Consider the following 16,709-nt stretch of genomic DNA (forward strand, 5'->3'; position numbering starts at 1 on the left):
CAAATTTGAGCATTTTTAGAGATACTGCAAGGAGACGGCTCAACTGGCCAGCCCGACCGGAAACCATTCAAACACTCGTTCTATCCCAAAACACTAGGGACAATTCACAGAAGTGCTGTCTGTACGGAGTTTGCACGTTCTCCCCAATGTCGCCCTTCCAGGGAGATGCTAACTGCATTTCGTTGTCTCTGTACTGTACACTGACAATGACAATTAAAGTTGAATCTGAATCTGAATCTGACCTGCGTGGGTTTTCTCCAGGTGCTCCGGTTTCCTCCCACACTCCAAAGACAAGCAGGTTTGTAGGTCAATTGGCTTCGGTAAAATTGTGAATTGTCCTTGGTGTGTGTGTTGGATGGTGCTAGTATACGGGGTGATCGCTGGTCGGCGCGGACTCGGTGGGCCGAAGGGCCTGTTTCTGTGCTGTCGCTGAAGTTCCTGGTGTCTTGTAGCTAGATTTTATTCCTGTAAAAATAAATTTGATTTCTAAAATCAACAGTATCAAAAATATGGGTGACGTTTCGGGTCTGAAGAAGGGTCTCGACCCGAAACGTAACCCATACCTTCTATCCAGAGATGCTGCCTGACCCGCTGAGTTACTCCAGCACTCTGTGAAACGTCACCTATCCATGTTCTCCACAGATGCTGCCTGACCCGCTGAGTTACTCCAGCACTCTGTGAAACGTCACTTAATCATGTTCTCCACAGATGCTGCCTGACCCGCTGAGTTACTCCAGCACTCTGTGAAACGTCACCTATCCATGTTCTCCACAGATGCTGCCTGATCCGCTGAGTTACTCCAGCACTTTGTATCTATCTCCGGTGTAAACCGGCATCTGCAGTTCCTTCCGACACACTATGTTGGGAAGAACTTCATAAATGGTTGGATTTCTCAGGTGGGCATTTAAAATAGTTTGGAATGCCTCTGCACTCAATGGTAGATATTGAAATGGGATCTCTTTGCTCCTTTTGCAGAAATCCAGGCTCTGAAGTGTGACACAGAATGGAAAGATGCCCTCGAGAAGGCTCTGTCCGAAGTGGAAAAGCGTTCACTGCCTCTGGTAGTGTTTAAGGTACTTATCTCCTAACCACACGTGATGCCACTCAGCACGGTGGCCTTGCAGTAGAGTTGCTGCCTTACAGCGCAATTAACCTGCAAACCTGTACGTCTGTGGAGTGCGGGTGGGAAGAAACCGAAGATCTCGGAGAAAACCCACGCTGGCCACGGGGAGAGCGTACAAACGCCGTCCAGACCGCACAGGTAGTCGGGGTCGAACCTGGGTCTCTGGCGCTGTGAGGCAGCAACTCTACCGCTGCGCCACCGTGAGATATGATAATGAGACCTCGTCGGATCCGTTCTTTGGTGTAGGTGGATTTGTTTTGGCTACAAATTCTTTCCTAATTCCCTTCTTCCGGAGATCAGCGGTCGTTTTGAAGACTTTGGGCGGCACGGTGGCGCAGCAGGTAGAGTTGCTGCCTCACGGCGCCAGATACACGGGTTCGATCCCGACTACGGGCGCTGTCTGTACGGAGTTTGTACGTTCTCCCCGTGGCCTGCGTGGGTTTTCTCCGGTTTCCTCCCACTCTCCAAAGGCGTACAGATTTATTAGGTTAATTGGCTTCAGTAAGTCGTAAGATTGTCCCTTGCCTTTCTAGGTTAGTGTAAAGGGGTAATCACTGGCCGGAGTGGACTCGATGGGCCGAAGGGCCTGTTACTGTGCTGTATTATTGCCTTTTTGAATGATCATTCCTGGTCACTACAGAATTCACTTCATATTCATAAACGCTGCCTTTTAGTTTTAGGAATACAGGACGGAAACAGGCCCTTCGGCCTACCGAGTCCGCACCGACCAGCGATCCCCGCACATTAACACTATCCTACACACACTAGGGATAATCTACAATTTCTACCGAAACCAATTAACCTACAAACCTGCACATCTTTGGAGTGTAGGAGGAAACCGGAGCACCCGGAGAAACCCCACGCAGGTCACGGGGAGAGCGTACAAAATCTGTACAGACAGCGCCCGTGGCCGGGATTGAACCCGGGTCTCTGGCGTTGCGAGGCAGCAAGGGAGAGGGAAGAAAGGGTCCCGACCCGAAACGTCACCTATCCATGTTCTCCACAGATGCTGCCTGACCCGCTGAGTTACTCCAGCACTCTGTGAAACGTCACCTATCCATGTTCTCCACAGATGCTGCCTGACCCGCTGAGTTACTCCAGCACTCTGTGAAACGTCACCTATCCATGTTCTCCACAGATGCTGCCTGACCCGCTGAGTTACTCCAGCACTTTGTGTCCACAGTTTAAACCAGCATCTGCTGTTCCTTCCTGCACCTTTCATCTTGGCCTCCTGCCAGCTTTGGTTTTCATTTAATTCCGGCAGTAATTGCGATCAGGACATTTGGGAGAAATGTTAAGAGTGTTGCTGCAAGAACTGCCGTTGACAAATGATTGTGATCTGGAAGTGAGGGGGGAATAAGAGACGAACGCTATTTTATTTATCGATTTGCAGTGTCTATGCCAATCGAGCATCTCTCCAATGTTTGCTTTTATATTAGCACATGAATTCTTTCCCAGCCAATATTGGGCTCAGTTCAATATTAATTTAATGCAGACGTCTGTTCCGTTCACAGTTACCGCTAGTGTTGGCATCCAATTTATCCTGCAGCTTTGTAAAATGCCTGGTTTAGTCTCAAATCATTCTAGTCTCCTTTGCAAATGTAAGAAATGCTTCAGATTCTAAGAAATACGAATCCTTTGTAAAAAATCCATGCCAACTTTTATTTGTCGAACCAACGGGCATTAATTTTCTACTTGTTTTCCCATTTCATGCCCCACGTTTGAGAAGAAATGCAAATTTGCCGATTAGAATCTGCTGCAAACGTTCAACAGAAGGATTTTGTTAATGTCCTCAGGAATGCCTCTCGCTTTGCAAACGGGCCCAGCGGGTAGAGCCGCTGCCTCACAGCGCCCAGAGACCCGGGTTCGGATCTGACCCCGGGTGCTGTCTGCGTGGAGTTGGCACGTTCTTCCCCCGTGACCACTTGAGTTTTCTCCACGTGCTCCAGTTTCGTCCAAAAGTCGTGCAGGTTTGTAGGTTAATTGGCCCTCTGTAAATCGCACCTAATGTGTAGAGGATGCATGTAAAAATGAGATAACATCGAACTGGCCTAAAGGGGTGATTGATGGCCAGTGACCACTTGATGGGCCGAAGGGCCTGTTTCCATCTTGTATCTTTTAATACATTTTTTAAATTATAGTGCATATCTTTAATTTAGTTTAATTTGGGGAAGCACGGTGGCACAGCGGTAGAGTTGCTGCCTCACAGCGCCAGAGACCCGGCTTCAATCCCGACTACGGGCGCTGTCTGTACGGAGTTTGTACGTTCTGTCCGTGACCTCCGTGGGTTTTCTCTGGGATCTTCGGTTTCCTCCCACACAGCAAAGACTGACAGGTTTGTAGGTTAAAATGCTGGAGAAACTCAGCGGGTGAGGCAGCATCTACGGAGCGAAGGAAATAGGCAACATTTTGGGCCGAAGCCCTTCTTCAGACTGACATCAATTGCCTATTTCCTTCGCTATTTCCTTTGGTCTACCTTGGATTTTCCAGCATCTGCAGTTCCTTCTCAAACAGATTTGTAGGTGAATTGGTTTTGTATAAAAATGTAAAATTGTCCCTGTGTTAGTGTGCGGGGATCGCTGGTCGGCGCAGACACGGTGTGCCGTATCTCTAAAATAAACTGTACTAAACCGTGCCTAATGACAATAGACAATAGGTGCAGGAGTAGGCCATTCGGCCCTTCGAGCCAGCACCGCCATTCAATGTGATCATGGCTGATCATCCACAATCAGTACCCCGTTCCTACCTTCTCCCCATATTCCCCTGATTCTGCTATCTTTATGAAAATGAGATAGCATACAAAAAGGCATGAAGGGGTGACGGATGGCTAGTTACGACTTGATGGGCCGAAGTGCCTGGTTCCACCCTGCATGTTTAAATACATTTTGTTTTTGAAAAGCACATATATCTTGGCTGAAAATATTCAACATCAGGGAAAGAGTTTGGAATGTGAGAACCCTCTTTATGGTCCAATATATCGATGCTCTAAATTTCAGGTTAAAACTTCCCAAGACCGTTGTAATAATCATATATTTTTCTTTCAGCAAAATTACAGCCATTTTATGAGGCGAAACCTCAGTAGATTTGTTTTGATGAACGCACTTCACATCTTAAACTCGAAGAACATTTCTGGGGATATTTCAACAGTTCAATTCATCTTTGCTTTTGTTAGAGAGTCAGCACGGAGACAGGCCATTCGGCCCGCCGACTCCGTGCCGACCGGCAATCCTAACGATATCCTACACACACTAGCGACAATTTACAATTTACTACCGAAGCCAAATTAACCTGCAAACCTGTATGTCTTTGGAGTGTGGGAGGAAACCGGAGCACACTATCCCTACAAAATGTATAGACTGAACCTGAAACGTCACCTATTCCTTCTCTCCAGAGATGCTGCATGACCCACTGAGTTACTCCAGCACTCTGTGAAACGTCACCTATCCACGTTCTCCACAGATGCTGCCTGACCCGCTGAGTTACTCCAGCACTCTGTGAAACGTCACCTATTCATGTTCTCCACAGATGCTGCCTGACCCGCTGAGTTACTCCAGCACTCTGTGAAACGTCACCTATCCATGTTCTCCACAGATGCTGCCTGACCCGCTGAGTTACTCCAGCACTCTGTGAAACGTCACCTATTCCTTCTCTCCAGAGATGCTGCCTGACCCGCTGAGTTACTCCAGCACTCTGTGAAACGTCACCTATCCATGTTCTCCACAGATGCTGCCTGACCCGCTGAGTTACTCCAGCACTTTGTATAAACCAGCATCTGCAGTTCCTTCTTATTACATGTACAGCACAGAAATCGGCCAATACGTTTATTTGGCCAATATGTTTCACCCGGAGAGTTGTGAACCTGTGGAATTCTCTGCCACAGAAGACAGTGGAGGCCGATTCACTGGATGTTTTCAAGTGAGAGTTAGATTTAGCTCTTAGGGCTAGGGGAATCAAGGAAATGGGGAGAAAGCAGGAACGAGGAACTGATTCTGGATGATCATCCACGATCATATTGAATGGCGGTGCTGGCTGGAAGGGCCGAATGGCCTACTCCATCACCTATTGTCCATGTTTCTATACCAACAGCGATGCCAACGGGCCCCACAAACACCAACCAAACCAAATAATTGTGCCTTGGACTCTGCAATGCCAAATAAATTAGACTCTTGTCCTGCCCTGCCAGCTCTTAAAAACAATGCGTATTCTTTAAAATCTTTGGGTATAGTTAATACCTCGTGGCTTTCGTGGATGTCTTTCTGATGTTTGAGGCCATTACCAGCCCTTTCAATTATAGTCATTACATTTTAAGAGGTGATAGAAACATTCCCGGGAATTCTGTATACAGTCTGGATCTTAGTTTGACAACCCCCTTTAACATTGGATTTAAGAGTCTGAGCCCTATATTTATCCTGGTCCTTCGCAATATTGCATCGCAACACATAATATCCAACGCATTCCTTGCAGTTCAGCTCTTTGATGCCAGTTTTGGGCTCATTTTCGGTATAGAAAACCTTCTTCAGTCTGAAGAAGGGTTTCGGCCCGAAACGTTACCTATTTCCTTCGCTCCATAGATGCTGCCTCACCCGCTGAGTTTCATCCAGCACTTTTGTCTACCTTGGGTATAGGATTAGTTCAGTTTAGTTTATTGTCACGTGTACCGAGGTACAGTGAAAAGCTTTTTGTTGCGTGCTAACCAGTCAACAGAAAGACAATACATGATTACAATCGAGCCGTCCACAGTATATAAATACATGATGAAAGGAATAACATTTAGTGCAAGGTAAAGCCTGATTAAATATAGTCCGAGGGTCTCCAATGAGGTAGATGGGAAGTCAGGACTGCTCTCTGGTTTTAGTTTTAGAGTTACCGCGTGGGAACAGGACCAATAGACACTAGGTGCAGGAGTAGGCCATTCGGCCCTTCGAGCCAGCACCGCCATTCAATGTGATCATGGCTGATCATCCCCAATCAGTGACCCGTTCCTGCCTTCTCCCCACATCCCCTGACTCAGTTATTTTTAAGAGCCCTATCTAGCTCTCTCTTCTCCAGAGAACCGGCCTCCACCGCCCTCCGAGGCAGAGAATTCCACAGACTCGCAACTCTCTGTGAGAAAAAGTGTTTCCTCGTCTCCGTTCCAAATGGCGTACTCCTTATGCCCCTGTCCCACTTAGGAAACCTGAACGGAAACCTCTGGAGACTTTGCGCCCCACCCAAGGTTTCCGTGCGGTTCCCAGAGGTTTTTGTCAGTCTCCCTACCTGCTTCCACCACCTGCAACCTCCGACTGACTCCGCTATCTTTAAGAGCCCTATCTAGCTCTCTCTTGAAAGTATCCAGAGAACCTGCCTCCACCGCCCTCTGAGGCAGAGAATTGCACACTCAGCGGAAGTCAATGGCTATTTTTAAGGCAGAGATTGACAGATTCTTGATTAGTGTGGGTGTCAGGGGTGATGGGGAGAAGGCAGGAGAATGGGGTTGAGAGGGAGAGATAGATCAGCCATGATTGAATGGCGGAGTTGACTTGATGGGCCGAATGGCCTAATTCGTACTACTATCACTAATGAACATGTACTGAGAGAGACTTCTGTTTGATTCTTTTAGTCAAGGATAATTTAAAGTGGCCAATTAAGAGAGTGGAGAAGTAAAAATATAGAAAAGGTTTTCTCTGTCCAAGCTTTAGTTTACCTGTTCCTTTTATGTGTTGAATTTATGAGCTTTGTAGGTTAATTGGCTTCTGTAAATTGTCCCTTGTGTGTAGAATAGTGTTAGTAAAGGGGGTAGACAAAAATGCTGGAGAAACTCATCCACAATCAGTACCCCGTTCCTACCTTCTCCCCATATCCCTTGACTCCGCTATCTTTAAGAGCTCTATCTAACCCTCTCTTGAAAGCATCCAGTGAATTGGCCTCCACTGCCTTCTGAGGCTGAGAATTCCACAGCCTCACAACTCTCTGGGTGAAAAAGTGTTTCCTCATCTCTGTTCTAAATGGCCTAACCCCTTATTCTTAAACTGTGGCCCCTGGTTCTGGACTCCCCCCAACATCGGGAACATGTTTCCTGCCTCTAGCGTGTCCAAACTCGTAATAATCGTAGACACAAAATGCTGGAGAAACTCAGCGGGTGAGGCAGCATCAATGGAGAGAAGGAATAGGCGACGTTTCAGGTCGAGACCCTTCCTCAGACTGATATCGGTGGGGAGGGGTCGGCACGGACTCAGTGGGTCAAAGGGCCTGTTTCCACGCTATATCTCTAAAGTCTATTGCAATATTCTCGGCTTAGTGGAATATATTAAACTCCACTTTAACGTTTTACTGCAGTTCTCTTCATTTTATTTTTGTTACCACCCTGGATTGTTCTGGAATACTTGGGCTCCGGTTGAAATTTCTAATATTTAAAAAGAGCTCGAGGATTTATGCCGTATCTTATTACAAAGAGGAGTCAGTACTGCCAATTTTCCTAAGTTGGACACAGATGTTACGGAAATCTTTATTGGAATAGAGTCAGCACTAGAAGAGAGAACTTTCAGAAATAACTAATTTTACAATTTATAATTGAACGAATTATCACGGACAAATTCTCCAGACACTAAAGATAGTTTGTCTCCAAGTATTGGAACCAAGTCGATGGAAAATGGGCTTAGGTTCACTAATGGTACACAAAAATGCTGGAGAAACTCAGCAGGTGCAGCAGCATAGAAACAGAAAATAGGTGCAGGAGTAGGCCATTCGGCCCTTCGAGCCCGCACCGCCATTCAATGTGATCATGGCTGATCATCCAACTCAGTATCCCGTACCTTCTCTCCATACCCCCTGATACCTTTAGCCACAAGGGCCACATCTAACTCCCTCTTAAATATAGCCAATGAACTGGCCTCAATTGCCTTCTGTGGCAGAGAATTCCAGAGATTCACCACTCTCTGTGTGAAAAATGTTTTTCTCATCTCGGTCCTAAAGGATTTCCCCTCTATCCTTGATCTGTGACCCTTTGTCTTGGACTTCCCCAACATCGGGAACAATCTTCATGCATCTAGCCTGTCCAACCCCTTAAGAATTTTGTACGTTTCTATAAGATCCCCCCCTCAATCTCCTAAATTCTAGCGAGCAAGAAACGTTGCCTATTTCCTTCGCTCCATAGATGCTGCTGCACCCGCTGAGTTTCTCCCGCATTTTTGTGTACCTTCGATTTTCCAGCATCTGCAGTTCCTTCTTAAACACTAGGTTCACTGATGTTGTGGAGGCCAAGCCAGTGGATATTTTGAAGGCAGAGATAGATAGATAGATTCTTGATTAGTGCGGGTGTCAGAGGTTATGGGGAGAAGGCAGGAGAATGAGGTGAGGAGCGAGAGATAGACCAGCCATGATCGAATGGCAGAGTAGACTTGATGGCCTACTTGCATTTCGTTGTCTCCGTACTGTGCACTGCACAATGCCAATAAAGACTGAATCTGAATCTGACACGAAGGACAATTTACAATTTTACCAAAGCCAATTAGCCTACAAACCTGTACGTATTTGGAGTGTGGGAGGAAACCGGAGCGCCCGGAGAAAACCCACGCAGGTCACGGGGAGAACGTACAAAGTCAGCACCCGTAGTCAGGATCGAACCCAGGTCTCTGGCGCTAACTCTGCCAGACCAGGGGCGGAAATCGCTTTTAAAACATGGGGGAGGGACACAATGAGGCCTGACATCTAGGACAGGGGTCGGCAACCTGTGGCCCACGGGCCAGATCCGGCCCCTAACCTGAAATCATCCGGCCCGCAGGCGTATTTTTTGATCAGTTCGTTTTGGCGACGTGGGAACTGCAGCCAGTCCTGGGCTGCTAGATTCCAGGAGCTGGCGGCCTCCAACTTGGAATCAGCCTTGAGGGCTCCAGTCGCAGAGCCTGTGGATTCTCCATCACAGAGCTGGCTGACTTCGGAGGCTGTGGTGGCGTTGCGGCTGCGACTCGACTTCTCGGTTTTGTTGCAACATGTTTCACGAAACATTGGGGGGGATTGTCCCCCACCTGTCTAAACATTCACTCCAAAGACGTGCAGGTTTGTAGTTTAATTGGCTTGGTATTATTGTAAATTGTCCCTAGTGTGTGTAGGATCGTGCTAATGTACGGGGATCGCTGGTCGGCGTGGACTCGGCGGGCCGAAGGGCCTGTTCCCACGCGGTATCTCAAAACTAAACTAAACTGAACTGAATTTCTTGGACCTATTTCCTGGAGATTCATTTAAAAGCAGTTCACTAGTTACTTTTTGGAGCCCAGCAACCAACCAGTCATTCTTAAACTGCACCAGAACACAGAACCATTGAGCTTTATCAAGGAGGGAGCGTGATTAAGACCCACGGTTTTCTGGATTTATTTGAATTTGGGGATCTTGTTTACTCCATAAATTAAAATTCCTTGTTTCAATCAGCACCGGAGTTCAGATCGTCGGATACGCCTGTTATCAGTTCTGTCACACTTGTTGTGTGGACATTTACTTTAGAGATACAGCGGGGAAACAGACCCTTCGGCCTGCACCGACCAGCGTTAACACCATCCTACACACACTAGGGACAAATTACACTTATACCAAGCCAATTAACCGACAAACCTGCACGTCTTTGGAGTGTGGGAGGAAACCGAAGATCTCGGAGAAAACCCGCGTGGGTCACAGGGAGAACGTACAAACTCCATGCAGACAGCACCCGTAGTGGGGATCAAACCCGGGTCTCCGGCGCTGCACGCGCTGTAAGGCAGCGACTCTACCGCTACGCCACCGTGGCCGCCCATTGAAACGTCAACCTTCCTGATCTTTGTTCTCCGGTTTATAATTGCAGGACCAGCCTGATATCAGGACGCACGGCTTCATGGTCGGCATGAAGTTGGAGGCAGTCGATCCAAGAGAGCCTTGTTCCATTTGCCCCGCCACTGTGACCAAGGTGAGCACTGAGCGGTCTTTCATCCCTTCGTCTAAACCAGGGGTCGGCAACCTTGCACGAATACAGAACAGATCAGTGTGTCCATATACCATTATATAAATATATACACACATCAATAAATAAACAGATAAAGTGCAAATAAACAGATAATGGGCTATTAATGTTCAGAGATTTGTTTGAGTTGAGTTTAATAGCCTGATGGCTGTGGGGAAGTAGCTATTCCTGAACCTGGATGTTGCAGTCTTCAGGCTCCTGTACCTTCTACCTGAAGGTAGCAGGGAGATGAGTGTGTGGCCAGGATGGTGTGGGTCCTTGATGATGCTGCCAGCCTTTTGAGGCAGCGACTGCGATAAATCCCCTCGATGGAAAGGAGGTCAGAGCCGATGATGGACTGGGCAGCGTTTACTACTTTTTGTAGTCTTTCCCGCTCCTGGGCGCTCAAGTTGCCGAACCAAGCCACGATGCAACCGGTCAGCATGCTCTCTACTGTGCACCTGTAGAAGTTAGAGAGAGTCCATTAGTTAACACTAGTTAACGAATTAGTTAACATTTTAATTTTCGTTCACATTTTAATCAAATTTGAACAAAGTTGAATATGCTTCTAATAAAAATATTATTAAAAAATAAAATAAAATTGAACGCACCACATTGCTGAAACATTAATTAGGCTCTGGTTGATTATTGTGAGGATGCAGCGTGGAAACAGGCCCTTTGGCCCACCGAGTCCGTGCTGACCAGCGACCACCCATTCACACCAGTTCCATGTTATCCCACTTTCTCATCCACTTCCTAACCACTAGGGGGCAATATACAGAGGGGCCGATTAACCTACGTCTTTGGGATGTGGGGGGGAACCGGAGCACCCGGAGAAAACCTACGCGGTCACAGAGAGAACGTGCAAACTCCACACAGACAGCATCCTAGGTCAAGATGTAACCCAGGTCCTTGTCACTTTATTAGCTGCGCCACCGTGCCACGCTGGTAATCTTAAAAAATGGCAATTGGGCTGAACGGTGGCGCAGCGGTAGAGTTGCTGCCTCACAACGCCAGAGACCCGGGTTCGAACCCGACTACGTATGCTGTCTGTACGGAGTTTGTACGTTCTCCCTGCAACCTGCGTGGGTTTTTTCCGGGTGCTCCGGCTTCCTCCCACACCCTAAAGGCGTGCAGGTTTGTAGGTTAATTGGCTTTGTAAAGGGTATAATTGTAAATTGTCCCTAGTGTGGGTGTAAGGGTAATGTTAATGTGCGGGGATCGCCGGATCGCGAGTGATGGGCCGAAGGGCCTCTTTCCGCACTGTATCTCTAAACTAAACCAAACCGAATGATGATTTCAGAATTGTTATTCATTTTGAATGCAACTTGTTTAAAACCAGATGAAACATCATATTCGCTTCATTTATTTTGTCTTTCCTCCTGCAGGTTTTTAATGATCAGTATTTTATGATCACAATTGATGACTTAAGGCCAGATGCTTGTGAGAACTCAATGCTGTGTCACGCTGATTCACCAGGGATTCTGCCTGTCCAGTGGTGCCTTAAAAACGGAGTCCATCTTACTCCCCCCAAAGGTCGGTGTTTCTTAGAGACAAAGTAAAGTTATTTCTGATAGAAAAATAGAAAACTAAGGCAAAATATTTCCAATAATATTTCACCAGATCAAGTTATGCATTGTCGAAACTGGCCCTTCGGCCCATCATGCCCATGCCGGCCAAGAAGCCCCATCTACTCTAGTGCCGCCTGCCCACGTTTGGCCCATGTTCTTCCAAAGCATTCCTATCCACGCACCTGTCAGTTTAGTTTAGAGATACAGCGCGGAAACAGGCGCTTCGGCCCAACGAGTCCGCGCCGACCAGCGATCCCCGCACGTTAACACTACCCAACGCACACTAGGGACGATTTACATTTACACCAAAACCAATCGACCTACAAACCTGCACGTCTTGGGAGTGTGGGGAAAAAACGACGATCTCGAAGAAAGCCCACGCGGTCACGGGGAGAACGTGCAAACTCCGTACAGACAGCACCCGTAGTCAGGATCGAACCCGGGTCTCTGGCGCCGTGAGGCAGCAACTCTACCGCTGCGCCACCGTGCTGTCTTTTAAATGTTGCTATTGTATGTGACAGGAACGGGGTACTGATTGGGGATGATCAGCCATGATCACATTGAATGGCGGTGCTGGCTTGAAGGGCTGATTGGCCTACTCCTGCACCTATTGTGTATTGTCTATTGTCCACAGTGTACAGTTACAGGATATAGGGAATAACGTTTAGTGCAAGAGTAAGTTCAGTAAAGTCCGATCAAAGATAATCCAAGGGTCTCCAATGAGGTAGATAGGAAGTCAGGACCGCTCTCTGGTTGGTGGTAGGATGGTTCAGTTGCCTGATAACAGCTGGGAGGAAACTGTCTCTGAATCTGGAGGTGTGCGTTTTTACACTTCTGTACCTCTTGCCCGATGGCAGAGGGGAGAAGAGGGAGTGGCCGGGGTGGGACTTGTCCTTGGGGAAGGTTTGGGGGGAAATGTGTAAATGGGTCCAGCGTAGATGGGGCATCTTGACCGGCATGGACAAGCTGGGCCGAGGGGCCTGTTTACATGCTCGATGTCTCTATCTTAGTATAAATCTTGCACTGATTTTGCATGTTGGCTGTTGCATAGCAACAGAGGTTAAAACCAAGCTGACAAACATCCATGTTAGTTGGTAATTCATGCATTTACATCCCATGCATATCAGCTGTTATGCAACATAGTTCCGTTTTTATCGAAGACAGACACAAAATGCTGGAGTAACTCAGCGGGACAGGCAGAATCGCTGGAGAGAAGGAATGGGTGAGGTTTCGGGTCGAGGCCCTTCTTCAGAGACCCGAAACGTCACCCATTCCTCCTCTCCAGAGATGCTGCCTGTCCTGCTGAGTTACTCCAGGCAGATTCTCTGGATGCTTTCAAGAGAGAGCTAGATAGGGCTCTTAAAAATAGCGGTCAGGGGATATGGGGAGAAGGCAGGAACGGGGTACTGATTGGGGATGATCAGCCATGATCACATTGAATGGCGGTGCTGGCGCGAAGGGCCGAATGGCCGAATCCTGCACCTATTGTCTATTGTCTATTGTGATGTGGATTTGATTCTTCATATACATTTCTTTCGTGTCAGCAAATAATTATTTGACACCAATTTATTGGTTGCGTTGTGCCTTGAATTTGTTTATATATTTGTTGTTTCTGCAGGTTATCCGGGCTTAGATTTTGACTGGGCTGATTATCTCAAGCACAGTGGGGCAGAGGCTTTGTCCCAGTACTGCTGCAGAACAGTAAGTTGTCCTTCCATGTACAGGTCCACCATTGATTATCCGGCACAATTTGTTCCAGCGCCTTTCCTGATTATCCGTGTTGCCAGACCAACAGAGGTCACGTAGAGGAGTCCAACGGTACCGGAACGGTCCGCCTAGTCCCCCGGGAAGCCGAGATATCGGCCCGCAAAGTCGGCCTCGGAAGTCGGCGATGGGAACGGATCTGCCGGCTCCGGCCGGGCCGCAGTTCCAGAGCCCCGGCTGCAGGGGGCAGATTCCACCCGCCGATCGGCCGCGGAAGTCCCGATGAGGTCGAGATCGACCGCCTCACCCGGCCAAGGGGACACATTTTCGTGGGGACTTCCAGGGGGGATTTCAAGTGATTTTGTCCGGATTAACGGAGGTGCCAAACCACCAGTTGCTGGAAAATCGGTGGTGGACCTGTATAATATCCTATCGTGCAGTCATTTCATTTTCAATAATTTCAAGCATTTTATTAGTTCAAATCCGTAGACATAAAAAGTTTATACTTTAAATTTAGTTTCCTTAAGATAATGTTTGGGCTATTGTATCTACTTTATTAAATGTTTTTTCCAAAACCGATAACTCCCTGGTCAATTCGTCCCGTCCCACCCAAACCACCCCCTCCCCGGGCACGTTCCCCTTGCAACCGCAGGAAATGCTACACTTGTCGCTTTACCTCCCCCCTCGACTCCATCCAAGGACCCAAGCAGCCTTTCCAGGTGCGGCAGAGGTTCACCCGCACCTCCTCCAACCTCATCTATTGCATCCGCTGCTCTAGGTGTCAGCTGGTCCACATCGGTGAGACCAAGCGCAGGCTTGGCGATCACTTCGCCCAACACCTCCGCACGGTTCGCAATAACCAACCTGATTTCCCGGTGGCTCAGCACTTCAAATCCCCCTCCCATTCCGACAAGCCAACTGAAGACAATTCAGTCCCACTTGGGCGACCTAATTGGCGGGTTTAGAAGAGTTTAGGAGAGTTTGAAAAAATGACATGTTGAAGACCTCCTTCGACTATGTTGAAGACCAGCTACGACTATGTTGAAGACCAGCTACGACTATCTACGACTAACTTAGGGAAAATTGGACACCGAATAGTGGAGAGTGAAGACGACCTCCTTCCATCTCCTTCGACCTCCCTTCGACTATGATGAAGACTACCTACGACCACCCTCGATTACCTACGACTAACATGCCGACCTACTACGACTAAACCCACGAGTAAAAAAAGTCTTGATTTTTTCCATGGCGACCGTTTTTTACTTGTGGGCATTTTTCAACATATTGAAAAAAAACGCCGCGACCTAGCTGAGGCCTCGAGTACACGGGGACCACTCTCGAGCATGAAGGAGAGTTACAAAGACCTCCTAAGACCTCGTGTCGACCGTGCTGCGAGTACGGGTGGAGGGCAAACTCGCCAGAACTGGCGGATTAGGTCGCCCCAGCCCCTTTCCCTGTTGCCTAAATAAATAGCCTAAGTGGTCCAGGCACTTTAGTGGGTTTGCAATGGTTAAAAAACAAATCCCGTGTGATCCATTTTCCAGGTAAATAAACAAAGCTCACTGGCTGTTTTTCAGCAAGAATTAAAGATGCATGCAAAAAGCCTCAAAGGCTTCATATGAAAATGTCCATAATTTGAGAGATTTGCATTTCATTAGTTTGCAATGAGACAGATTAATATGTGCCTTAAAGGTGGATTTTTTGTTTTAGGGGGATTTCTGAGCTTTGTATTAGTCTGAATTAATCTTATGTAAATAGCTACTCCAGATAGCATGGTTAATATTGTCAGCATCAGTGGGGTGGCACGGTGGCGCAGGGGTATAGTCGCTGCCTTACACTGCATACAGCGAAAGAGACCCGGGTTCGATCCCGACTACGGGCGCTGTCTGCACGGAGTTTGTACATTCTCCCTGCGTTGGTCGGCGCGGACTTGGTGGGCCGAAGGGCCTGTTTCCGCACTGTATCTCTAACCTGAACTAAAGCATGGATTCACTATTTCAAAGATGCTTCAAGCTGTTGCAAATGGCCTGTCTTAATTATATTTCCTTTATGACACAGTGCGACACACCAAAACCTACCTCCTGTAGCTTTTCTGTAGGATATCCAGCATAATGTCAAGTCGCGTGATATCATCGGTCCTTAAATAAGTACAGCCACACAATCTCGTGTTCCACCATTGATCCTGTATAAATTGCCTTTAGACACAACACAGGCACGGCTATTAAAGTGCATATATATCAGGCTTTATTAGCAGTCTTTATTGTAGAAGAACAGTTAGAAGTTATTCGAATAACCATTATCATCTATTTTCCCGATGAGCACATTTAAAGCATTTATATCCAGGAGTATCGTGTGGTTTGGTTTAGTGACACAGAGCGGAAACGGGCCCTTCGTCCCACCCAGTCCGCACCGACCAGCGATCCCCGTACACTAACACTACCCTGCGCACACACATACATTTACACCAAGCCGATTAACCTACAAACCCGCACGTCTTTGGAGTGTGGGAGGAAACCGGGGCGCCCGGAGAAAACCCACGCAGGTCACGGGGAGAACGTACAAACTTCGTACAGACATCGCCCGTAGTCAGGATCGAACCGGGGTTCTTTGGCGCTGTGAGGCAGCAACTCTACCCGCTGCGCCACCGTGCCGCACAATAACATAAAAATGGTTGTGGAAACAAAGAACTGCAGATGCTGGTTAATACACAAAAGAACACAGAGTGCTGGAGTAACTCAGCGGGTCAGGCAGCATCTGTGGAGAACATGGATAGGTGACGTTTCACAGAGTGCTGGAGTAACTCAGCGGGTCAGGCAGCATCTGTGGAGAACATGGATAGGTGACGTTTCACAGAGTGCTGGAGTACCCTTCTGGGTTTCGGCCCGAAACGTTGTCTATTTCCAGAAGGGTTTCGGCTCGAAACGTTGCCTATTTCCTTCGCTCCATAGATGCTGCTGCACCATAACTCAGCGGGTCAGGCAGCATCTGTGGATAGGTGACGTTTCGGATCGAGACCCTTCTTAAGACTGACAGAAGCAGGGAAAGCTGCGAAAGGGGGAGAGGCAGGATAAAGCATGGCAGGTAATAGGTTGACAGGCAGATAGTTGGTTCAAAGGCCTGAAATAAGAGCAGAAGGTGTGAGACAGGGTTGTGGGTAGTGAAGCCTGAGGAAGGAACATAGTAGAGGGGTTAGGGGAACGGAGGGGAGAAATAGGTGGCAGCCAGGTGGGGCATATGGGGGGTTAGTTAAATAGTGTTTTATTTATCACATATGCAACTACAGAGTGAAATACTTTTCCCATATATTACACGTGCGGGCGCCACCATTTTTGGCGCCGTTATTCAAAGTCCAATGTCTGGTAGGCCC

At 47.8% G+C, this 16,709-nt stretch overlaps 1 protein-coding gene across 4 annotated transcripts in view; it reads left to right on the plus strand.

Annotated features, from left to right (window-relative positions):
- The window catches only part of sfmbt2 (Scm like with four mbt domains 2), a 100,875-nt gene that overhangs the window by 55,355 nt on the left and 28,811 nt on the right, over positions 1-16,709 (plus strand). For all 4 annotated transcript variants that reach the window (XM_033040157.1, XM_033040156.1, XM_033040158.1 and 1 more), the window contains exons 7-10: positions 976-1,073; positions 9,933-10,034; positions 11,456-11,603; positions 13,257-13,339. In XM_033040157.1, coding sequence (XP_032896048.1) covers positions 976-1,073; positions 9,933-10,034; positions 11,456-11,603; positions 13,257-13,339 — 431 coding nt within the window. The remainder of the gene's footprint in view (positions 1-975; positions 1,074-9,932; positions 10,035-11,455; positions 11,604-13,256; positions 13,340-16,709) is intronic.

Source organism: Amblyraja radiata, chromosome 21, assembly GCF_010909765.2.
Source record: "Amblyraja radiata isolate CabotCenter1 chromosome 21, sAmbRad1.1.pri, whole genome shotgun sequence".
Classification (NCBI taxonomy): Eukaryota; Metazoa; Chordata; class Chondrichthyes; order Rajiformes; family Rajidae; genus Amblyraja; species Amblyraja radiata.